The sequence below is a fragment of the Talpa europaea genome, assembly GCF_964194135.1.
Source record: "Talpa europaea genome assembly, chromosome: 1".
Taxonomy (NCBI): Eukaryota; Metazoa; Chordata; class Mammalia; order Eulipotyphla; family Talpidae; genus Talpa; species Talpa europaea.
Genome location: NC_140073.1, coordinates 113,915,067 through 113,935,904, shown reverse-complemented (window position 1 = coordinate 113,935,904; position 20,838 = coordinate 113,915,067). Strand labels below are relative to the sequence as shown.

General features: G+C 37.7%; 2 protein-coding genes across 5 annotated transcripts in view; one reads left to right on the top strand and one right to left on the bottom strand.

Annotated features, from left to right (window-relative positions):
- NFE2L2 (NFE2 like bZIP transcription factor 2) overlaps positions 1 to 6,970 on the top strand; it is a gene marked incomplete at its 5' end in the record, with an annotated part of 31,069 nt that extends 24,099 nt beyond the window's left edge. Inside the window, 4 exons of one of the 4 annotated variants that reach the window (XM_084245418.1) lie at positions 2,933 to 2,980; positions 4,255 to 4,344; positions 4,976 to 5,167; positions 5,580 to 6,970. In XM_084245418.1, coding sequence (XP_084101544.1) covers positions 2,933 to 2,980; positions 4,255 to 4,344; positions 4,976 to 5,167; positions 5,580 to 6,806 — 1,557 coding nt within the window. In that variant the 3' untranslated portion in view covers positions 6,807 to 6,970. Of the gene's footprint in view, positions 1 to 2,932; positions 3,200 to 4,254; positions 4,345 to 4,975; positions 5,168 to 5,579 lie in introns of all 4 variants that reach the window. The other 3 variants (XM_084245416.1, XM_084245415.1, XM_084245417.1) reach the window with 3 other exon arrangements.
- A 6,042-nt stretch (positions 6,971 to 13,012) lies between these two features.
- Positions 13,013 to 20,797, bottom strand: HNRNPA3 (heterogeneous nuclear ribonucleoprotein A3; the record flags this gene model as incomplete). The annotated part of the gene is made up of 11 exons (XM_084231095.1): positions 13,013 to 13,075; positions 15,814 to 15,883; positions 15,970 to 16,092; positions 16,749 to 16,892; positions 17,350 to 17,430; positions 17,547 to 17,642; positions 17,728 to 17,817; positions 18,118 to 18,328; positions 18,435 to 18,581; positions 18,664 to 18,786; positions 20,726 to 20,797. 10 exons carry the CDS (start codon positions 20,795 to 20,797, stop codon positions 15,831 to 15,833), a joined length of 1,140 nt encoding a protein of 379 aa, XP_084087221.1. The 3' UTR covers positions 13,013 to 13,075; positions 15,814 to 15,830.
- Positions 20,798 to 20,838: the final 41 nt, after the last annotated feature.

Here is a 20,838-nt window from a genome sequence, read left to right as displayed (position 1 = left end):
AAGCCCCAAGCCTACACAGTCTGGGAGAAGTGAGGGAGCTCTGTGGTAGAGCTCTCTGTGTAGGGGACAAGTTTTTGGCTTTTTCCTTTATTGACCTTCTGAAGACCTCAGTGTACTTTCTGCATCAGTTGTTTTTTTTTTTTTTAATATTTTTCATTTATGTATAGAAGAACTGCGGTATAGGCCAGAGGTATGGAAGGTGAGAGGATTCACCAGAGACAGAGTGGAGATCAGAGCAGGCAGACTGACTGAAGTGTACTGCTGAGGGGAGCAGCAGGCGAGTCAGGAGAGTTCTGCTGCGCCATGTGGGTGGCTCCCTGGCTGGGGATCGAACTCGTACTGCAATGGCTGCGGATTGCTTCAGAGGTTGCGTCTTAACCCCTTGCACCACCAGGGAGGCCCTCTGCATCAGTTTTTGAAAGGGACCATCTTTTTTTTAAAAAACAGAAATTAGAGTTCAAGTGTGTGATTACGCATTCCTTAAATTTTTAGTGTTGGCATTTAGTAGTTGTAAATATATTAACCACCACCTTGAGACCATGCATGGTCAAATGCTCCAGTTGGAGAACAGTCTAGGTAGGATACCCTGATATACTAAGATGTGGCCCAACCCAATTACAATTGCAACATAGGTTTCTCTATACCTTGGGCCTTTCTCCTTCTCATGACCTTTGGATAAACATCTTTAAAATGGGGGAAAATTTTTTTTTTTTTTTTAACAAGAGAAGTTATTCTCAGCCTTTATTTTAGTTGGGAACCCCCTGAGAAGACAGCCATGAAAGTGCTACAGTTGCTGTTTTGTTGTGCATGGTCAGGAAAATGATCCAGGTGACATGTGCCTAATCCAACGTTCTGTGAACCTGCTAAATAGTCACACCACCAAAATGTCAAAGCAAAGTATATACATGACAGTGGATTTTATAACCTAGTCAATGATCAGATTTTATATTTTGAGTGTAGACTAGTGGTTGAAAACCTTGAATCCATGATTAAGACTACCCAGTTACATAGGTTTCTCTGTTCAGCTACTTTCTAGTAGTCACTTTCTAGACCTCAGTCTTTTCATCTGTAAAATAGGAATGTTTTTTATATGGTGGTTTTGAAGATTAGTTTATATATGTAATGTTCTCAGAACAGTATCTGGCCGATAGAAACTCTTAAGATACTAGATTAATTAAACAATGGTTTACTTGAGCCAGTTCTAAAGAGCTGCAGGTGCTGTTTTAACTATACCTATTGTATGTGCTTTATGTTCTGTGTTACACTGTTCAAGGCTAGAATAATGATGAACTCCTAAACAGGGCTTCATAGCATTTAAGATTCCAGCCATTGGGCCTCCCTGGTGGTGCAAGGGGTTAAGCCACCGCACTATGACGCAGTCCACAGCCTCTGCAGCACGAGTTCGATCCCTGGCCGGCCAGGAAGCAACCCACACGGCACAACAGACCTCTCCTTTCTCGTCCGCTGCTCCCCTCAGCAGTGTATTTCAGTCAGTCTGCCTGTTTTGTTCCCCACACGGTCTCTGGTGAATCCTCTTATCCGCCCCCCACACCTCTGGCCTGTACCCCAGCTCTTGTATGCATAAATAAATAAATCTTTTTTAAAAAAAAAGATTCCAGCATCGACTTTCAATCAAGGTTAGTTGTGGCCTCTACTATCTGGCTAGTGTGCAGCCTTTAGTCTGAGTGGCCAGCTCCTCCTCTGCTAGGTAAAAATAGCTTGACTGCTCACTGAAGCAACAGCCATGTTCTTTTTGTCCTTGGGAGGCTGACAGTGGTGGAGCTCTAGACATGCAGGGCAGGCTGGTGCTGCGGGCAGTCAACAGAACCAAAATACAAAGCTTGACATTTGTGCACACTGTCTACTGGCTTCCGGCCCCACACTCTTCCTCCCAGTGTCTTGATTTTGCCAGTTTCAATCTCATTTTAATACTTTCATATAAGTGATCAGACAGAAACTGATACACATTTCCTACCTGTTTAGACTTTTTAAAAACTAAAGTTAACAAATCAGAAAAGTTGCTTTTCACACATTTGTGGTTAAGGAAGTCTGGAAATGGTTCTTAGCCCTAACCTTCTTATGTAAATCAAAATAGCCATTCCCTCATTTTAAAATTCTCCCTATTATCTTAAAACTTAGTACTTTCTCCATCTTTCTGGGAAGCCATTCTTTTGTTTTATTTTTAAAAGAGGGTTTTTTATGATTTCTCAGCTCAGGAGTAAATTAGTGATCACTAACCATTCTTTTCCCACTCTGGTGGTTGGCAGTAGGCAACCCCTTGGTTCCCTCATGGCACAAGCTTATCATTAGCTAGGACTTTTCTTTACAGATAAGTGAGCCATGGAGATAGTAGTAAAGGTGGGGACAAATAATCCAATGTAGTAAAGACCAAAAGAATGGCGGTATTATTTCACAACTGCTAGACTGGCAATTTAATTTGGATACTTGGATTTCCCCCCCACCCACCTTGGTTAACTGGGTTAAGCAAGTTTAGAAAAAGTCCATGTATTCAATCCGTATTTTGCAAACCCAGTTTTTTGTAATACTAGTAATTTGGAATACTTGGTCTGATTTCTATATTCCACTGAACAAGTATGGGATTTCTTTTAATTCAAGAACTTTAATGTTTAGCGTTCATCACTTCACTCTTTAGTGAATTCTACCACTACCCAATCATTAACAATTCAAGTAATAAGTGATTAGAATGGATGGCTGTTTGTAGGTTGTTATTGTTTTTAATGAATAGATTCATTGCATGAAATTAACTATGCCCTTCCAAAACATTGGATCTGTGTTCTCATTCAGATTTTGTTTGTAATTTCCTACCCACTGCCCTCCACAAACAGTGGCATAATATGAATGATGTGATATCTGTCATTTAAAAACCATCTTAATCATGCTCTCCCTCCCTCCTTTTTTGTTTTAAACATAGGACATGGATTTGATTGACATACTTTGGAGGCAAGATATAGATCTTGGAGTAAGTCGAGAAGTATTTGACTTTAGTCAGCGACGGAAAGAGCATGAGCTGGAAAAACAGAAAAAACTTGAAAAGGAAAGACAAGAACAACTCCAGAAGGAGCAAGAGAAAGCCTTTTTTGCTCAGTTACAACTAGATGAAGAGACAGGTGAATTTCTCCCAATTCAGCCAGCGCAACATATCCAGTCAGAAACCAGTGGATCTGCCAACTACTCCCAGGTACAGAGTACGCAATTCTTGGGAAAGTGTATGGCAGGGTTTAAGGGAGGAGCATTGACCCAGGAATTAAAATATCTGGGCCTGTGTCTTTCATTAACTATGTCTTCACTGCCTAATCGAGTCAAATTGCCAACTTTGACTTCCCAATGAGTTCAATATCTGAAATACTTCTCTGGGTTACTGTAAGGATTAGGAGGACATTAATTACATGAAAGAGCATTGTAAGCTAATGAAACATCATGTAAGGATCAAGCAGAATAAATAGTAGTGACAGGAGTGGTAGCAGCAGGACAGGCACTATTCTAAAGCACTTGACATATATTGATAGTTAATCAACAATGAGAGTGAGGAGCCAGTATCCTCATTTTATTTATAGATGAGCAATTGATGCACAAAGAGGTCAAAAACTTGCCCAGAGCACTCAAGAAATTGGGGAAGCCAAGATTAGAACCCAGGTAATTTGGTTCAATTCTGTGCTCTGAACTGTTATACTAAACTGATTTCTGCCTGAGTAAGCCATGTTTAGATTTTAGCTAATAATCATGTAACATTGTTCATTAGTGATAAAAGAATTCTTTATACTTGCAATTTTCTGCAAACATTGAAAGCTATTCTGTTTGCTTAAGAAGTTAAGAGAGACAGGTAGATACTAAATTAAGACTTTAAAACTTGATCCTGAAACTAGTAAAATGCATTTTGATTTCTTTTTAAAAAATGGTAAATTTAGACATAAACCAAGCCTGGCCAAACCATATAAGCAGAATATTAGTAAACTTTTAAAATAACTTAAAAATGGACATTTGCAGAATGGCTTTTTAAAAAAGCAACTTAGTATATAATCTAGAAGTCTTTAAAAAAGATTTTAAAAGATTACCACAGTTTTATGAGAAGAGCTATTAATTACCATTTAACTTTCAAACTTCAGAAAAAATAAAATTGACAAGCAAAACAAAAACTGCTGAAGTAAGAGAAATGTTTGATTTAACTCGACAATAAACATGTAATGAATATTGAACAATTTTTTTCCTTCCTTTATGTCTTTCCCTTTCATCCAGGTTGCCCACATTCCCAAATCAGATGCTTTATACTTTGATGACTGCATGCAGCTTTTGGCAGAGACATTCCCTTTTGTAGATGACAATGAGGTATAACATTTAGTTAATGGCAGAACTCCACAACTACATCTAATATATCTTCTAATATACCCCTTTAATGTATCTCCACTTTTTTTTTAAATAATGAAAATAATTTTAGGAAATTTTGTCAAGGAAACCTAAGTCTCATAACTTTACAGCTAAGAAAGAAAGAGACTTCCACTTACATACACCACAAAATCAAAATCTTTACTTACTGCATAGCCCAAAGCATGGATCAGGGTAACCGTGGAAACAAGTGAACACATTTGTTCTCCGTAATTAGAAATAAATTTCAGTGAGTAAAGAGCAAGCTGGGTAATAAACCAAGACTTGTTCAACTAACAATTTTAATAAATCTCGTGATTAAATCACTATTCTAGTTATTACAGAAATACAAATTAAATCCTAAACATTGTTTTTAATCATTTTAAAGTTTACTTTCAAATGCACAGGAGAAAGTAATTACACCAGTAAATGAATAAATCTGGAATCAGTTGGGTAAGAAAAGATGGGATCATAAGTGGCTGTAAGGAGAGAAATACAGAACCACTGCTAATTCCATTTAAGGTGTTATGAATGGTACCTCAGAATATACTCATCTCCTGTTGACTTATGTAGATGAACCCCTTATCCATTACAGGTTTCTTCAACGACGTTTCAATCACTTGTTCCTGATATTCCCAGCCACACTGAGAACCCGGTCTTTGTTGTTCCTAATCAGGCTCAGTCACCTGAAACTGATGTCATTCAGTCAACCATCACTGATTTAGACAATATGCAGCAGGACATTGAGCAAGTTTGGGAGGAGCTATTATCCATTCCAGAATTACAGGTAACAAAATCTAATATAATACCAAAGATGCTATTTCATAGTCAAGTGTAGTGTCTTTAGTCACTACACTTACTTATTATTTATAAACCACCTACTTATAAGAGGGATGGGAAAATGCTTTTAAATTAGTCAGAGAACTGCCCATGCTCACCTAACTGCACTGAGTTAAAAGGACTGGATGTATTGAGGCTAGATCAAGTTATAAACCTGAAGTCTGATTTGGGAACTCTGTGAAATTAATACATTTTCTTAGGCATAAATATCTGTGGGGAATGGGAATTATCCCTGAATTATAGAAGATATTGGAGAGATATTAGAATTGGCATGGGGAGAGTTTACCGTCAGATACTGACTAGCAGGTATTCAAATATTTAACTTTGATTTATATCACATAAACTTCTTTTCCATGCAGTGTCTTAACATTCAAAATGACAAGCTGGTTGAAACTAGTACAGTTCCAAGTCCAGAAACCAAACTGACAGAAATTGACAACAATTATCATTTCTACTCATCATCAGTCCCCTCACTGGAAAAAGAAGTAGGTAACTGCAGTCCACATTTCCTCAATGCATTTGAGGATTCCTTTAGCAGCATTCTCTCCACAGAAGATCCCAACCAGTTGCCAGTGAACTCGTTAAATTCAAATGCCACAGCGAACACCGATTTTGGTGATGAATTTTATTCTGCTTTCATAGCAGAGCCCAGCAACAGTGTGCCCTTCTCCACTGCTTTAAGCCAGTCAATCTCTGAACTTCTAAATGGGCCCATTGATGTTTCTGATCTGTCCCTTTGTAAAGCTTTCAACCAAAACCACCCTGAAAGTGCAGCAGAATTCAATGATTCTGACTCTGGCATTTCATTGAACACAAGTCCCAGCATGGCCTCACCACAACACTCAGTGGAATCTTCTATCTATGGAGACACACCACTTGGCTTCAGTGATTCTGAAATGGAAGAGACAGATAGTGTCCCTGGAAGTGTCCAACAGAATGGTCCCCAAACACAGCCAGTACAGTCTTCTGGGGATACAGTCCAACCCCTGTCACAGTCTCAAGGGCACAGAGCTCCGGTGTGTGATGCCCAGTGTGAAAACTCATCAAAAAAAGAATTGCCTGGAAGTCCTGGTCATCGGAAAACCACATTCGCAAAAGACAAGCATTCAAGCCGCTTGGAGGCTCATCTCACGAGAGATGAGCTAAGGGCAAAAGCTCTCCATATCCCATTCCCTGTAGAAAAAATAATTAACCTCCCTGTTGATGACTTCAATGAAATGATGTCCAAGGAGCAATTCAATGAGGCTCAACTTGCATTAATTCGAGATATACGAAGGAGGGGTAAGAATAAAGTAGCTGCGCAGAATTGCAGAAAAAGAAAACTGGAAAATATAGTAGAACTGGAGCAAGATTTGGATCATTTAAAAGATGAAAAAGAAAAATTGCTCAAAGAAAAAGGAGAAAATGACAAAAGCCTCCATCTACTGAAAAAACAACTCAGCACCTTGTATCTCGAAGTCTTCAGCATGCTACGCGATGAAGATGGAAAACCTTACTCTCCTAGTGAGTACTCCCTGCAGCAAACAAGAGATGGCAATGTATTCCTTGTTCCCAAAAGTAAGAAGCCAGATGTTAAGAAAAGCTAGAGTTTGGATGACCTTTTCTGAACTAGGTTGTTTTTTTTTTTTTTTTTTGTACTGTTTATACTAAAAGCTCCTACTGTGATGTGAAATGCAGAAATACACTTTATAAGTAATTCTATGCAAAATTATAGTCAAAACTAGTGTAGAATATAAAACTTTCAAAAGCATTAAAGTAAGTTATCAGTATGCTGAATCAGTAGTTTCACTGTAACTGCAAACTTAATTTCTCAGAACACCATTTGGACTAGTTTCTATGTAAGTGTAAATACTACAAAAACTTCTTATTTATACTGTTCTTATCTCATTTGTTACATTCATAGATTTATATATGACATCTGGCTAAAAGCAAATTGTTGCAAAACTAACCACTATGTACTTTTTTATAAATACTGTCTGAATAAAAAAAAAATGGCATTTTTTTATATTAAATTGTTTAGCTCTGGCAAAAAAAAATTAGTTGAAAAGCTGGTACTAATAAAGGAATATTATGACTTAATTTTTGGAATTCAAGTTTATTCACAGTATCTTCCATGACAATGATATATTTAGAACATTATGTGTTCTGTATTTTCATTGAAAATACGCAAAGAATTTTACACTGAACTTCTGGTGCTAGAGATAGAAGATACTTGATATATAAGTTTTATATATCAAGATACCTCTTAAATATCTCAGCAGGTGCATCTCAACCAAGGGAAATATTATACCTCGACATGAAAGATAATATAGTGATCATTTATTCACATCAATAGATGTAAGCCTACTATGTGCGGGCATTGTTTAGAGAATAAAATGGAAATCCCACTCTTCCTGGAACATACTACATTATTTCAAAAAGGGAAGGATTGGGAAAGACAATAAAAAAGGCAAGGAACTGAACTTTTTTAAGAACTGAGTTGTCCAGAGATGGGAAATACTGGTTAGGAGGTGGTCTAGGTGGGGAAATCAGTTTACTTTTAGACGTATTGAAAGATTAAACATGTAAAATCAATGCCCCCCTCCTGCTCGCTAACTCATTCACAACAACAATCCAGTTTTTTTCATGTGAGATGTTTGTCTTCTTCATGTTTTAAAGTGTAGAAATGGAGATTCATCTGAAGGTTAAACATATTAAGCACTAGATGCAAGTCATTTCTTGTCCTATCAGTTCATTAGGGGCAAAATGGTGGCATCCACATCTACAGAGCCAGACCAGTTAGGCTTGCTGCTGCCACTTTCCTAGAATGACCTCCAATAACTCAAAGCAATTTTAGGGCTGCTTCCTCACCTGTGAAGGGAGGATAAGTGAGTTACTCCACAGAAGTATAGTGCCTTGCTCACTGTAAGCACTTTTTATAATTGGGCGTTTTCTCAAGCCTGGTATTAGGAAGTCTTTAGTGATAAGTGAAAGAAATCAGTTCAATTAGCTTAAGAGAATGTGATTCAGAAGACTGAAACGCTCAGGGCTGAAAATGATTTCAAGGACTAATCATCCAGAGATTGAAAGGGGAAGATTCTGCTGTTGCCCTTTCTAACGTGGTTGAGACCTAGTGTGGTGGTGGTGATGAAATCACTGGAAGATGTCGTGTTTCTAACTTAGCTAAAAATCTCAGATCTTGAGTAAGATGAAATTTTGGGTGAGAGCTACAGGTGGATTGTTGTAAAAATGTTAACAGCATCCCCATCTTGAGCACCTGGAATTCATTGAGGGGAAGAGAAATGCTGGACAGGTCAGATCAGGCTTCTACTACCCTGGCAGGTGCCTTCAGTCACACGTACTCTTTTAAAAAGTCAAATTTCAAAATACTTAGCTGAGTTCATTCAAAGAAACGTTCCACGCTGCATTATGTAGAATTAGATATTAAATATAACAATCCCTTACTTGTGACTTAAAAATCTCAAATTTTCATTGATCTGAACCTGAAATAATAAGAGCGTCAATCTGTTGTCAGATTAAATGGCCACCTAATGTTTAAAACCTTAAATTGTTTCTAGTACTTCCCAAGCCTTTATTTTTTTGCTTTTACAATGTAATTCTCAAATGTATATTTTAAAGATATTTAACAGGCCAATTTCACCTATTAGTTGATGTGTTTTTTAAAAAGATTTATTTATGCATACAAGAGCTGGGGTGTAGGCCAGAGGTGCAAGGCATTGAGAGAATCCACTAGAGACAGAGTGGAAGCACAACAAGTGGATCTACTGAAACACACTGCTGAGGGGAGCAGCTGGCAAGACAGGAGAGGTCTGCTGCGCCATGTGGGTCTCCTCCCTGTCTGGGATGGAATTCATGCTGCAGTAACTGTGGATAGCTTCACAGCGCTGACGCTTATTAACCCCTGGTGCCACCAGGGAGGTCCCCCTACCAGTTGATGCCTAATTCTTTTTGAGAACTGAGAATAATGTAAAAGATTAAATTTTAATTCTATGCAGAGGAAAAAACCTCAATATTGGCATAATCAGTTTGTCACCCATTAAGTTTTGGTATGCTTCAGGATATTGACAGTATCCATGATTACTAATACTTACAGACTATGAACCAAACACTAGGTTAAGCTCTTCAAGCCCATTGTCACAACCATCAGATTAATATAAAGGCAGGTATTAAATGCACTTTACTAGAGGAATTAGGTAAAAGCAGTACCCAATGAGATGAAATTTAGATCAGAATTTGGGAGATTTTTTTTTTTTTTTAAAGATTTACTCATTTATGCAACAAGAGCTGGGGCACAGGCCAGAGATGCAGGGGGTGAGAGGATTCACCAGACAGTGTGGGGAGCAGAACAGGCAGACTGACTGAAATACACAGCTAAGGGGAGCAGCGGGCGGGATAGGAGAGGTCTGCTGAGCCACGTGGGTTGCTCCCTGGCCGGCTGGGGATCGAACTTGTGCTGCAGAGGCTGCGGACTGCTTCACAGTGTGGTGCTCAACCCCTTGTGCCACCAGGGAGGCCCCTACTTCCTTATTTTTCATTGGAGTTATTTTAACACTGAAGTTGACATTCCTCATAGGCAACAAATCACAATGTACTCAGTACTGGACAGTTAAAATCCTAACTTTAACATCAAGCTACTGTTGCCAGATATCTCAAAATACCATTAATGCATCACAACTTCAAAACCCTCATTTAACATTTTGAGTATCTACTAAATCAAACTTTTGAAAACTATTCTCAACGTGGTTAAGTACTTTATGTAACATACAAAACATTCTAAGGGATGTTGGCATTGTCAATCCCAAAGTGGAGCACAGTGTAAGAAACTCCAAGTAACTAGCCCAAGCTCTTAAAACTACTGGTAAGCAAAATCTTGGTATGTAAGAATCAAACTTAGTTGCATTTTCCTATTACCTACCTATTAAGAGTGTTAAGATGACTGAGTAAATTTAGAAAGCAACATATCATTTTTAAGTTTTAAATTAGATTATGTTTACTCAACTTTTCTGTCGACAGAATGCACAAATTAGTGATTTTTAATGAAAATTATCTGTGTAACTTTCAGCTATAACATTTGACAGAATTCCTGATTTGTGATTGCAAGATTATAGCTATATAAATGTAAATTTTTCCTTCACCTCTTGAAGCTTGTCAAAACCCTTTCACTCATTTTCCGTACTGTCAGTAAATTTTAAGTTGATTCCTAGTCCTACAGTATTATGCCCATGTAACCACATGGATGCAGCCTAATATGTTTGCCGTTATGATTATCTTTGAAAATTTAAGTAAAACTTACCTATCACCCTACTCTTCCACATTCTCTGGTACTTTGACAACCTAATATACTAAACAGGATAGGTAACAATCTTCAAAAATTTCAATTGCAGTGTTGAGTAAATGCCAGTATTACAATTTTTTAATCTTGCTACCTGTGTTATTTTGCAGCTTTTTTGTTGATAAAAATATACCTATTTTAGTGGCAATCAAGGGCACCCTTGTCCAGAATTAGTTTGAGACTGGCCATTACAAGGCACTAAACCCCATAGAATATGCAAAAATATACTGTGAAACCAATGTAAAAAAAATATATTGCAATTCTAAAAAAATTCCTTTCCTTTACAATTTCTACTTAACATGTTAAAGCTAAGAACTTATAGTTGTGCCATAAAGAACTTAAATCACCATCAAAACCTTAGCCAAGGAATCTTTTAATGGTTACTTTCCATGTGTTACAACACTGTAGTTTGACTAGACTTTCCTGTTGGTCAACATCACCCCAAAATGTTTCTCATCCGCTGCCTGTCAAGATTAAAAAACCCAAGGTATTTTAAGTTTTTACTTTGGTAGTTTCTTTTGGAAAATGTGACCATAAGCTACACCAAATGCAGGGATCTTCAAATCAGTTTTTGGGCAAGTTTTTCCTCCTTTAAAAAATGAACATTCAAGGGCCTACAGTAGTAGCTCCACCATCTGTACCATTTCAACTTCCAGCTTTTCACTTACATTTTATTGTCAATACAGGAACTGGGCTATAGGCCAAGAAGTGTGTGTTGGGGTGTGTGTGTGTGTGTGTGTGTGTGAGAGAGAGTCACCAGGGTGAGAAAGGTGGGTCTACTGAAAAAACTCTGCTGAAGGGAACAGTGGGGCAGCTGTGAGACTAATGCTTGTGCCATCAGGGAGGTACCACTTGATTATTTTGTAATTATGTATTGCCCCCACAATTGGTTCATGTCATCCAAGCAACTCATGTATACTTTATGTTCCAGACAATCCTTAGGAGACACGCACAATTCCTGTTTCCCATTTTTAATGTAGTTATTTTGAAGGCTCGCTTCAAGTTTTCTGTTCATTTTACTAGTAATAATCATCTACAGTATGTCACCAACATCACGAAACAACAAAATCACACACACATTTCTAAAAATACTTTAATGAAAAAGTTATCTTTCTGTAAACATTTCATTATGCTACAAATCAAACATTTGAATCCATTACAGACCACCTCTTCTTAAAAATCAGAAACATTGAAATTTAAAATTTTGATTAGACTATCAATCCTTACATTAACCCTGGCACATTTGCATGCTTATTTGCTACTTTGTGACATCAATTACTAGTACTCCAAGTCATTATAAATATTTCAAATTGTATATACTGTAGCCTATATACCATAAAACCAAGCCTATTTCAATTACTTAGTTCCTTAACATTACCAAATTTCCTTCTATAGCTTTTTTGGGCAAGTAGTATAGTGTGGGAAGCAGTAACCTATAACAGTATCAGTTCAAGTTTGCCTCATTTTGCCCTTTATGACATCTTGGTGCTGACTTGAGAGAACAGTAATTTTCAGAAACGACAGTGAACTATTTAAGTAAAAATCACTTTATTTTATAAAGAATTAAGATGAACTGGAAAGAACAATGCCTTTAAAAAGAAAGTTGTTCCTATCTTAGGAAATTTGCTTCACTAAAACCATATTGTAAAGTTTATTAAAAGGCTGTATTATATTACCTTTTCAATACTTCATTTTATGTCAATGTGTAGTAATTCAGTCCTGATTTAAGTACAGAAACAGAACCAACCAGCCGTTTTCTGAGAATAAGCTCTGGCCAACTGCCCACTGTTTATGCAGTGAGTTGACTTATGGTTTAGAAACATTTTAAAGCATGGTTTCCCTTTCCCAAGTGCTTTAAATGTGAATAATCATCAAATCTGTTTTTAACAAACCCTTCTGGTGCAGCAATAGCCCTTATCAATGATCAGCAACTGATCTCAACAGTTGTTTTACTCACTCTAGGTTTTTCAAAAGGAGGGATTAGAACCCCACTTTTTCTAGTCCTGAAGTTATAACCAACCCTTGACACTCCCTCCCACATGTTTAGCCCAAATGAATTTATATGTGAGAACTTGTGAGACCATTTTACACCTGTATAATTTTGAAAATTCCTTCCAAAATGCTTTTCCCCCAGAATAAGGATTGGCAGTTTGTCTACTTCGTCTTGTGTATCACAAAAGATGTTCTCAAAATTTGAGCTATCCTTTGTCAAAATGTACTTTACCCTAAAGACACCAACAATAAATTGTATACATGGGGGGGGCCACATCTGACTCAAGATGAACGCTTCATGGTTACTGCAGGGATATTTCAAAAGTTTTATAATGTGTTGAATGCAGTTTTCCAAGTAAGGTTTTCAACCATCTACCTGTATGTTTTAAATACCTAACATAAATTTTTAAAGAAGCAAATGGTGTCATGAGGTTTTACTGTGAGCTACAAACCTTACCCAGCCAGAAACCTTCGTATTTAAGATGGTAGGAAAGACATTCCTCATTTAGGCAAGTAGGGTTCTCATTCAACCTGCAAATCAAAAAGATTACTCTTACCTTGCTTTACAAAAAATTACTCTTTAATTAGTGAAAAAATTCAAATTCAAGCCTTACCTAATGCTTATTGCCCTTCCTTGCAGGTCTAAATGCTAGACCTAGTGACTGTGGCAACTATCTCTCATTGAAGTTCCAAAAGGCGAAGCTCCTTCCTGCTAGACTTTCTTCGATATTTCAGTTGTAAAAAGCAGATTTAACTAGCTTTTGAAAAGTTGCTCACTATCATCATAGTATCTTATGCCTTCACTTCTCTGTAGTTGAAGCTCTTGCTGCTGCCTTGTCATTCTTTATTTATGCTGACTTGTCCATACTCAAAAGGCTGCTGAAGTCCTGTCTTAGTGAGTCTCCTTTGATCCACACTGTGCTTAAAAAGCACATCTTAGGTCCTTTAAAGCTGGTTAAACGCTCTCCTCATGGCTTACTTTTCCACACTGTTCACAAGAACTAAGCTAATACAACTTATAAACAGGTCACATACACAGATTTCACCTGCTTATAGGTTGCAAACATCAACTTACTGAAAATGTTTTCACTATTACACTAATTCCAGAACACAGAAAATTTGTTAACAGTACAATTAACTCCATGTCATTAAAGGATACTGTCAAGGTTGTGTCAAACAATTTCACAAACATCGAAACAGGTATGTTGATCTCCCCCATTCCTTCAACCTTTATTATATGAATAAAAGAACTTGAGACAATTTAGCTCAATTTTAATAGTGTTTCCCAAGCATTACTTTGACCAGGTACCCAGGTTTAAGTTATGAACATTGACAGTGTCCATTTATATACCACACTTGAATTTGAAGGACTTAACCAGTTTCTAATAGCCTATTTTCTACGCTGCTTATTCACATTATGTCCATTAACAAATGGAATGTTGTCCGTTACATTTATTTGTTTGTGAGTGTTTTCTGGAAAACTGCAGTATCTGTGAAGACCGATTTCCATGCTGGCATTGCATGCATCCAAGTATTAATAATGCACAGAATTAGAACAAGAGAGCATATTCAAACACTAGCGCGCCCCATTCCCCTTTTTATTGCTTGTTTTGCTTAGTACTCCTTAGAACAAAAATAAGAAATCTCCAATTCAACGTTCAACTGCCAAAGAAAGAATAACAGCAGGGCACATACTTAGAGCTCGAATGAAAATTGTAAGCACTAGCTGGCGCAAAACAGTAGACCGTGGTGGTTATGTATGTGTGACCTCATGATCTACACCTTCTCAGTCAGGGTCCTCCCAGACAAATTAACTTATACCAACATGATTTAGATTCAAGTATACACATGGAGTATCAGTATGTTCTTTGGGAATTTAAGAACTCAAAAATATCCAAATTTGAATTCAGGTCTTTGGGAAGTGAGTATCTTATACTAAGCAACTGTGCTACATTTCTACTGCAATAAATCATTTGGGATGATTATACCTTAGACTATCCTTGGTTTTATCCAGTAAAACGTAGAGGGTACAAACAGGAAAGCATGCCAGCCAGTTAAGGGTTCAACAATGCATGATTTTTATTCTCTTACTCTGAGAGCTTGTATCAAAAAAATATATTAAACCAAGGAAAATAACTGAAGACTTATGGGCCTCTTGTGCTTTAAAAAAGAAAAAGTCACCACTAATTTGCTCACATATAGCAGCTTAGTGGTTCTGAATTTTGAAAAGATTTTAAAGAATGGATTTTAGAGGAGGAAAGGGAAAATATCCACTACCCTTTCCAGAATTTAAACAGGGCAGCAGACATTCTTTACACTCAAAACTATGGCATCAGTTCACATGTGACCAAGGCAATGTAAAATGGAGATGTTCAAAACACAGCTAGGACTCTCAGCAAAGCTAACACACTAAAATCATGATTACATTTTGAAAGAAAATGCACAAAAACCAAATAGAAATTTTGAGAGTTTTCATTTGAAGGTAAATCTTAATGCTATTAAATTCACAAGTATGCTAATTTAAATACCCAATTCTATTTATCTAAAACACATTGCAAACATACAAGTATCTATTCTCTCCACATGTCAGTGCCCATTCATTTCATGGTTTGGAAATGGGGAGAATAGATTCCCCTTGAACTGCAAGTCAGCAGGTGTTTCTTTACAGTTAACTTTAGCAAAATTCATACAAAATAGTAATTAACAATGATCTTCTTTACTTGTTAACTCACAAGGAAACACCTTCAAAACTGCATTTTGTTAAAGTTTCTGTACTAAAATGTAGAAAAACTGAACTACACAAATATTGAAAAGTTAAAAATTCCTTAATTTTTTATTCCTGGTACCACTACCACAATTTACAGGGCAATATACCTGATGTAATGAAAAGAAAAAGAAAAAGACAAAGCTACAACAGATAAAAGACCTCAGGAATGTACATCTAATTGACACTACATTGCATTAATCAATAGCTGCACTTTTTGCAAACTGTGGCTATGACAGTCCTGAACAAGAAGGGTTTCCTGTTTAAGCTGCAGTAACTTTTCTGACTATGGATCATCGTTCCTTCTGTGGCAGATTTTTACAGTTCCTCTAATGGATTTGGGACGACTGTCTCAAAGTAACCTGCAGCTTTCCTGACAACTCCTCGCTCTCTCTCCTGCTAAGAACTGTAGCCTGTTGAATAATACAGGATAAAAAAATTATTACACTCAGTGAACAGTACCACATATTCTTTATCATTATGATAGAAATTTGAAGATACCTACCCTTTTCTGCTGAATTTTTAGAACCTTCTGCTACCATAGCCACCACTTCCACCACCAGATCCATAACCACCTGGAAATACATTTTAAGTTTTTGTAAGAAATGCACACTGGTTTCCAAATTTAAAAAGTCATCAAGTAATTTTAAAGAATACTTACCACCATAGGGACTGCCCGAGCTTCTTCCACCAAAACTGCCCCCCTTCATGGGTCCATAATTCGATTGCTGTTGTCCACTATAATTCCCAAAATCATTGTAGTTCCCACCACCACCATAGTTACCTGAAATGACAAAGATTTTTATTTGTGGCTGACCCTAGTTTTTAACAACCATACCATCATTACATGCAGACCTTTGAAAAGTTATTTTATAGAACTACCAGAAGCAGAGACCAATCAACAGAGCTCAGTATAAATAAAAGTCAACAAATGATGTATCCTGACAGATGTCACATTTTCTTTATTATTAAACACTACTCCCTTAGTACATGGTCCCTCTTTTATACCACTGATACCCATTCATAATCATGTTTAATTCACTGTAATTCTAAGGCAACATAACTTCAAAATCAGTATATCAAGATATGTTGAAAAGTAATGACATTTAATTTTGCAATCTATCTACTCACAGCAATTGTCACCTAAACCCCAGATGACTATTCACTTCAACATATCTGCAAATTCAATTTATACTTTCCATCTGTTGAATTTAAAAGTACCTAACTCTAAAGTAAAATTCTGGCAATAATTAGATAAATATCCATTTTAAAAACATATAAAACAAGTTAGAGAACATGGAAAATTCAACTCAACTACCCACCAATCTGATCCTTTCCTATTACAGAACACAAGGTTTGACCAAATGCTATACTCGAACATTTTTAGACTCCTATAATAAAACTGCAAATAGTTAACATTGAAAACAAGTAAAAGCTTACCACCTCCAAAATTTCCTCCTTCATTGTAACCATCATATCCTCCTCCTCCACCACCATATCCACCACCTTGGTTTCCATATCCTGGTCCACCACCACCATAGCCTCCTCTACTACTATAACCAGGCCCACCACCATAGTTGCCACCTAAAAAAAAAAAAAAAACAAAAAACAAAAAAGCAATAAAAATAAATCAGGTGATGAAACCATAAATATATGGCTACCGAATTCTAGTTTACATTTAGAATGACTAGAAATAAACCAATGAGTTGATTCAACACTGTTAAGCCTAGTAACACCTGGTAACACAACAGCAAGAATCTTGGCAAGAATCAAAATCAATTACGTAAATATCCTTTAATACTGAAAAAAAAAAACTTTAAAATATAAACTCATTAAAGAAAACAGTAAACATATTATCTAGACATAAATAATTCAAATTGCAGCTCAAATGCTAAGCACAATGTTAGTAACCAAAAAGAGCTAATGTATCTTGAGGGGAAAATAATCTATGGCATTAGTTTTGACTAAAATTTAGAAAAGCGTATTTAATTTTCAATTAAGTACAGAAACAATCAAAATTATAAAAAAAACAAAACCTTACCATCACCTCCAAATCCATTATATCCACCATCACCTCCTCCATAACTACCTCTGCTGCCACCACCTCCACCACCATAACCTCCTGAAGAAAAACAAGGTATGCATTAAAAAAATACATACGCATATATATATATATATTTTCAACTCACCAATAAATTTTAGATAGACATGAATTGAGAAATAATATAACCATCCTACCTCTTCCACCAAAGTTTCCACCACGGCCAAAGTTCCCTCCACCACCTCCAAAGTTCCCTCCACGACCCATAAAGTTGCCAGATCCACCTCCACGACCTTTAACACAGATATAAGAAAGATCTTTAAGAACTGCATAAACACCACTCACATTGACCATGTTCACACATACGGTACTACTCACCTCTCTGTGATCCAGCAGACTGCATTTCTTGTTTAGAAAGGGCCTTTTTCACTTCACAATTATGCCCATTAATAGTGTGGTATTTCTGAACTAAAAAAATTTTTTTTAATCAAACAAACAAACAAGTTATATGATGTTTGGGAAAAAAACACATGTAAATGATATCCGTTATCACTAAAGAACTCATTAAGCATCAAGAGATAATGACTTTGAGTGGGGATGAGGGAATATTCTGGGATGTTAATGACCTTTATTTAAAGGCTGGTTATACAGGCATAGCCATTTCATGAATATGGAACCATATAATTTATGTTATTATTCATAATTTAAGTGTAATTTAGCAAAATTTAGTATAGAAGTTTTCTCATTCAAATTCCATATGCTACTTACCAACAATTTTATCAACTGTGTCATGATCATCAAAAGTTACAAACGCAAATCCTCTCTTTTTTCCACTCTGCCTGTCTTCCATAACTTCTATGGTTTCAATCTTGCCATACTTTTCAAAGTAGTCTCTCAAATTATATTCCTCTGTATCTTCCTTAATACCACCAACAAAAATTTTCTTCACTGTTAAGTGGGCACCAGGCTTTACAGAATCCTATTACAAAAAAAAAAAAAAAAAGAAAAAGAAAAAGAAAAGAAAAGTCAAAAAATAATTTTCCTAACAACTCCACCCGTTATACAACATGGTTATATTAAAATACCTCTCTAGAAACAGCTCTCTTTGGTTCCACTACACGCCCATCAACCTTGTGTGGCCGAGCACACATTGCTGCATCCACCTCTTCAACACAAGAGTAAGTTACAAAACCAAAGCCCCTGGAACGTTTTGTTTGGGGGTCTCTCATCACCTACAAAATAAAAATTAAAGCATTGAAACACTTCCTTAGAGCCTTTATCCCTTCTAAAGATCCTTTTTGTTCCTTTACTTACCACACAATCTGTAAGTGTGCCCCATTTCTCAAAATGTTCTCTTAAACTATCATCTGTAGTTTCAAAGCTCAGACCACCAATGAACAGTTTTCTCAACTGCTCCGGTTCCTTTGGATCATGGCCCTGAAGAAACAAACCAATATACTTTAGTTATCTTTCTGAGAATAACTGCTAGAGGAGGAAAAAAAAACAAAAACAAAACCCACAAACAAACCCCCATGCATTTGCTGTAAATAATTAACAACATCAAATTCCTGTACCATTAAACATTGCCTAGCTAAGAATTTCAGCCTAATCTTACACGTCAATGGATTAAAGTTGATACAGTGAAAATCAATAACCAATCTTTCAAATGACATTTTATCACCTTAACTAAATTGAAGACCTAGAGAACTCCAGAACAACAATAAAAAACAAGTGTCTGGAGTTTATTTTAGAAGTTACCACTGAAAAACCATTTTCTAAGAAACCAAAAAATGCTGTTAGTATTTCATCCATGCTATTGCTATTTCTTTTCACATCTTCCCTCCTCAGTCCACATCCCAACATTTCAAAGCACAAGCTATCCAGTACAACTTAAAAGTTATGGCCCGCAAATTAAAAAAAAACTCACTGGCTTCAAGAAAATGAAACTGCTAACATAGTCTTTGTATTAAAAAAGCACCGTCGCCCCCCGCGAAAATCCTAGAAAAAAATTCAAATTTTTTTTTCCTGTAACCATTTACATTTTACACGTTGTAAGCTGCAAACATTTATCTGCACTTTTATCACAGAGCAAAATTTCAACAACACATATTAGAGGCTTACAAGCCCAAACTGCACATAAGTATAGCATATATAGCTTAAAGCAAACGGAGCACAGTACAACAAAAATTGACATTAAAAAAAAATTAAATGAGGCCTAAACGGTTTACGACTTAATTCTTTGATGATATTAACTGGCATTTAATTTAATACACGGACTGAAATCTTGTTTAAAGGGGATAACAGCTGTCTTCCTGAAAGTAGAGGTTAAGGAATTTAATATGAAAATTGTCAGGAACTGCGAAAAAAAAGGTCAAATTAATAGCCTAAGCCCTTATTTCACTTAGTTTTGTTTTTCCACCCTGTTAAATACAACTAACTGACAATACAAACACGACAAGAAAACTCCATTACAAGCAACATAAAATCATCTCAAAACTATGGTTGCAATTCTCCAAAGTAAAAATCCAAGAAACTACAACCAGAGTCGACCATTCGAAGAAAAATGGTGATTGAAAAAAAAAAAAACCTCTGGCCCCATTGTACAGCAAAGCGAGATGGTGAACACGGGCATCCACATGGCACGAGAAATATATAAAATTACTAGGACTTTAACGAGGCACATCAGAAAGTAATTAAAAGCAGCAAACTAACACTTTTTCCTATTTCCAACTGAGCGGCGGCCCAAACCACCGCACAGAAAACGAAATCCTCGTTGTCTTAAAGAGACCGGTGAGGCCTAGCAAGGCGCCGGCACAACTTCAGCGCCAACACTGCGCCCCAAGCTGCGAGGCCATTTGCGGCATTTTCTGCCGAGCCGCCTCCTCCCTCTCGCTTCCAATCCCGCGCTCTCTTTCCCGGCGGCGGAGCGGCGGCCATTGCGGGCCAATGCGCCATTTCGTAACGCGGCAGCGGATCAATGTCAATGTGGCCGCCGCCCGCCTGCTCGCTCGCCCGGATGTGCCTGCTCGTCCCCTCCCCTCCCCCACCGCCTCCTCCCAACCGCTCCCGCCGAGGCCCGCCATGCCGCCCTCGGCCTCGCATCCGAGGCCGCGCGGCCGGCGGGCCGGCGTCCCTCCCGAGGTTCTCCCCAGCCGCGCCGCTCCTGCTAGAGGCCACCTGTGCAGCCGAAGAGGAGGATGAGGCGGGCGAGGGGCTCCAAGGAGGCCGCTGAGGCCCGTTCCCCTCCCCCTCCCACCGCCCGTCTCAACGCAGAGCGCGGGACAGCCGACCCAGTCCACCCGGCCTCCCCGCTCCCACCAAGCCAGGCCCCCCACGCCGGCCACTACCCATCAACCCCCCACTCTCCCCCTAATACCTCCTCCCCCCGGCGGCGGCGGCGACGGCCGGAGTCGGGCTGGGGGCGACCGGGCGGCGGTTTTACCTCCATTTTGAGACCGGACTCGCCTCTTCCAACTCGAGTTCAATATG